At 36.5% G+C, this 4,231-nt stretch overlaps 1 protein-coding gene across 1 annotated transcript in view; it reads right to left on the bottom strand.

Annotated features, from left to right (window-relative positions):
• GTF2H1 (general transcription factor IIH, polypeptide 1, 62kDa) overlaps positions 1-4,231 on the bottom strand; it is a 47,752-nt gene that overhangs the window by 26,927 nt on the left and 16,594 nt on the right. Inside the window, exon 3 of the mRNA XM_008589034.1 lies at positions 525-717. Within this exon, the coding sequence (XP_008587256.1) occupies positions 525-717 (193 nt within the window). The remainder of the gene's footprint in view (positions 1-524; positions 718-4,231) is intronic.

Genomic DNA, 4,231 nt, shown 5'->3' with positions numbered 1-4,231 from the left:
GTGAGTAAGAGAAATGGCATGCTTGAGATTTTCCAGCAATTAATTTTTTATGGTGTTAAGCACCTGGAGCTGTAAGCCCTGATGGCCTGAAAGATATTGGTGATGAAATACTTCTCATCAGAAATTCTCATTTTACATGCTGTCTCACTTTTTAACAGTATGAATTCTTTCAGGTTTCTTGTTCACAAGCACACTTCTAACAGTTTAGCGTCTTCTCTGTGACAGAGAACTGGGAAAAAAAATTAAGCAACTGTAGCACCTTCTAATCTCAGTTCTGCTTCTAAGCAGATATTAGGCTTGATGCAGTTAATTTAACTCTGGGTTTGCATATTCTCATTTGCCCAAAGTCACACAGCTAATAAGATGCTGAAGTTGAAAATCAAACACACAAAGATACCAAAGCCCATATTTTCCTGTATTACAATATCACAGCAAAAGGGGGAAGAGGTAACAAGCTATTACTGTACTAGGAGACTAGAGAAAAACTGTTATCTCTTCAAAAGGCTTTTCGTTTTCTCCTTCACCTGTTTTTCTCTTCTAGTTCTTTATTTGCTTTCCTCTTGAATTTGGGCAGCAGCTGCTGAAGAAGGTCCTTTACTGCATCTCGCTCTTTCACTGCTGTGCTTTCATTGGAAAAGTGGAAGTTAGTTGTGTCCCCTGCATGCAGGACCAGCTGAAGTTGAATTTTAGCTTTTCCTTCTGGACTGATTTTCTGGCCTTAAAAAAAAAAAAACAAGAAGCTAATTAATGAGGATACTCACACTGTGGAAATTGCCATACAGTAGATTACCTTTCCTTCCAAGAAGATTCAGGATTCCTTTCAGCTTTAGCTGCCCTGTTCCAATCTTGATGCTTTGGCAGAAATGAACTCTTCTCAGATAATCCCATATAACCAGAGAATGTTCAACAAATTCACTACTAACACTCCACTTCTTTTCAGTATCCTTTTTGTGCCACACTTCTCACTCCACGGCTTCTGCCTCCAGATACTAACAGGCTTTTGTCCATTCAACTGGGGCAGACCTCTTTAAAGCTTTTAAACATTACCATTAATAAAAATGACTTGTCATGATCTAAAAGACTGCAAAGCACAGCCATGGCTTGCTTACTAATTGTAAAGGAAAATACGTACTTTTACTTTTCAGAGATTTGATGTGACCACTTTAACCAAGTGATCAAATTTAGCTTTACTAAAAGTGGGACAATCTGACACTATGTACTTTCTGAGGGGATGAAATAGGAAGTAATCACCACCACCATTTTCTTGCCCAAAATGTTGTATAATCAAGCCCTTAGAACTGATTTTCGGTTTATAAGAAATATAGGCATACAGGAATAAATTAAAACCTTAAGGAGACAATCAGACATGTTCAGAATGTGTGATATTCTATCAGACTATACTCTAAAAAAGTCTAAAAAGACCACAAGTATATAAACCTAAATTGATACCGGTTAAAAAAAAGAATCATGGCTATGAAAGACATTATTGGGACAACTAAGGAAATACAAAAATGGTCTGGATATTTATTATTAACATGTTCTTGTCCAGATAATGACATTATAAGCAATAAAAGTATACACATAAATAATAAAGCAAACATGGCAAAATAACAACTGTAGTATGTGGGTGGGATATATTTCATAGGTTTTCACTGTATCATTCTTTTCATTTTTCTATAACTTTGAGGATTTTCATAATAAAAAAGTGGGGCTGAAAACACCAAAGTGTGCCAACATAATGGAGAAATTGTATTCTGAAAGAGTGGGCCTCATGCCAACAGTAGTGCTTCTCTTCTTCATAAGGGAAACAGAGATGGAGGGCCTTGTCCCATTAAATGGGTGACTCATGGTGATGTGAAACAATGCCTAGAGCTTCCATCTTAGCATAAACTGATCTACTAAACCTTAAACAGAAACCTGACAATGAAGATCATGTTTCCAGATAGTTTAAATGAAATAGCTTACTGCTAAAAGCAGCAATAATTAAGCAATTTACACTGTCAGTTAGCATGTTCCATTAAGCCATTCTTCTAGAACAATCATCCTTTCTAGTCAATGTTTCATCCTTGCTCTATGTTAGCTCCTGTCTCAGGGAGGCCACCTTCTTAAGTTTTTTAACTAGCTAACTTCAGCTATGATAAGAACTACTGCTGATTTTCAACTTAGTAATTTATTAATGATAACTCTCAATGGCTTCTTTCACAATATTCTTTCAAATATTTGACTTAAAACAAAAACTGTTCTGGTGCAGATGTAGATTTGGGTATGCACACCCTTCCCCAATAGCTAAGAAGAATTGTGGAGAAATGTGAGATGGGCATATTCTTTAATGTATGCTGTGGATATCAAAATGAACGTGTGTTTTACAAAACTATAGGGCTAGCTTCCCATTTAAGAGAAATACCAATATAGGCAGTTACTAATTTATTAGCCTATTGTTGTACAAATGTTAGTTTGTAGAACTATTATCAGGAATTTCCAGGGCATTTTTCCACACAGAGTTTTAAAAGGAGGTACTATTACCAGGATAATGGACAAAAGACCATATAGTTTAGGCAGTATTGAATTATGAAGAATTTTAAACAGCAATTTCTCATGAGAATTCAGATGCTAAGCCAGTGGAGAAAGATAGGTATCTTGGTCATTTCCAGCAGTAAGGTACAGGTAAGACCTTGGACTAGGGCAGCTGTTTATACACAAAAGACATTCTGTAAACTGAGCACTTGCAAGTTAAGGGTTGTCTGTTTTTGGAGGTATCATGTTGCGTGACATCTACACAGGATTTTATCTAGGAGAAGAATCTTATATCCAGGGAAATAAATGAATCCATATTAATGATCACAGTTAAGGCACCATAACTCGTTAAGAGGTTGGTTGCCCAGACTCTCCCAGAGCTCTCCTATTCCAGATCTTTAGTTAGGTGAATTGCAGAATCCCTTTCAGGGGAATGGTGTTCCCAGGATTCACCTGGTGCTTTTAAACCTAATTATTGCTGATCCACAAAGTATCATACGCTCTGGGTAATAAATTCGAAGTTAACCTTGCCAATTTGGAAACAAAAGCAGTTTTGATTTTTAGCCTTCATACTTGAAAATTATGAAAATAAAAGGATATAAAAATATTAAGCTCAGTATTTCTCCCATCTACAATCAGTATAAAGTTGAGTCTATCTTCTCTAAAGACAATGGCTACATTATCAAAGACTAATTAGACAACTTGGCTAAATGGTACAAGGCTACTGAAGGGCACCCTAACATCCTTTATCAACATTTTAAATGCATGAACTATTTGAACCAGTAAAACTGTTGCAGGGATGTATTCTGCAGAACCTTGAAGAAATACTAGTGCACAGATCTACAGTGCAACATTGTTCGCAATAAGAAAATTCTTGAAACTTCCTAAATGTCTTTTAACAGAGGACTGGTTAAAAACATGACTGTAAATTCATTCAGTAGAGTATTATGCAACTCTCAAAAGTTTGTGTGGAGCTCTTCATTTGAGGTAGATTTACATATGTAAACCTGTACACACTCTATTATTGAGTGAAAAGATCAGGATATAGAATAGTATATATTTAGTGAGCCCACTTTGTAATTTCTACATGGTTGATTTTTTTTTATATATATATAAAATAAAAAAACTTGCAAAGATGGTATAAACAAACTTTTAATAAAGTTACCACAGTATATATTTAGTGAGCCCACTTTGTAATTTCTACATGGTTGATTTTTTTTTATATATATAAAATAAAAAAACTTGCAAAGATGGTATAAACAAACTTTTAATAAAGTTACCAGCAAATATTAATAGATCTGCAACATAACCAGCACCATTTTAGACAAGCCCAAGTACAAAATGGCGCTGTCCACCTCCTCCCCTCCTCTCCCCTGTTCTCTCTTACAAGAAGCCTCATGGTTTCGGAGAACATGAAACTTTCGGTGTTTCCACATGTGCAGAACTCTCCATTCCCATGACCTAGCTCAATCCCCACCCTTGAATTACATCACCCAGCTCTTGGCGCCAACATACCAATATAAGCTCCCACCACCCTAGGTTAGCTGCTGTCCCCCATTTTCAGGGCAGCCCCAGGCTGTTCCCCACTTTGAGCGCAGCCCACCAGATTCTTTTCCTTTAATAAAGCTTGAACAGTACCCAGCATCTTGGCTCACTTTCTTTCATTATGGCGCTGAAATCTGGGAAAGGTTTTGGTCAATGTTGCGGACAATCCCCT

This window comes from Galeopterus variegatus, unplaced genomic scaffold, assembly GCF_000696425.1.
Source record: "Galeopterus variegatus unplaced genomic scaffold, G_variegatus-3.0.2 Scaffold5166, whole genome shotgun sequence".
In the NCBI taxonomy this organism is placed as follows: domain Eukaryota; kingdom Metazoa; phylum Chordata; class Mammalia; order Dermoptera; family Cynocephalidae; genus Galeopterus; species Galeopterus variegatus.
Note: the sequence above shows the minus strand (reverse complement) of the source record. Positions and strands in the feature narration are given on the sequence as shown.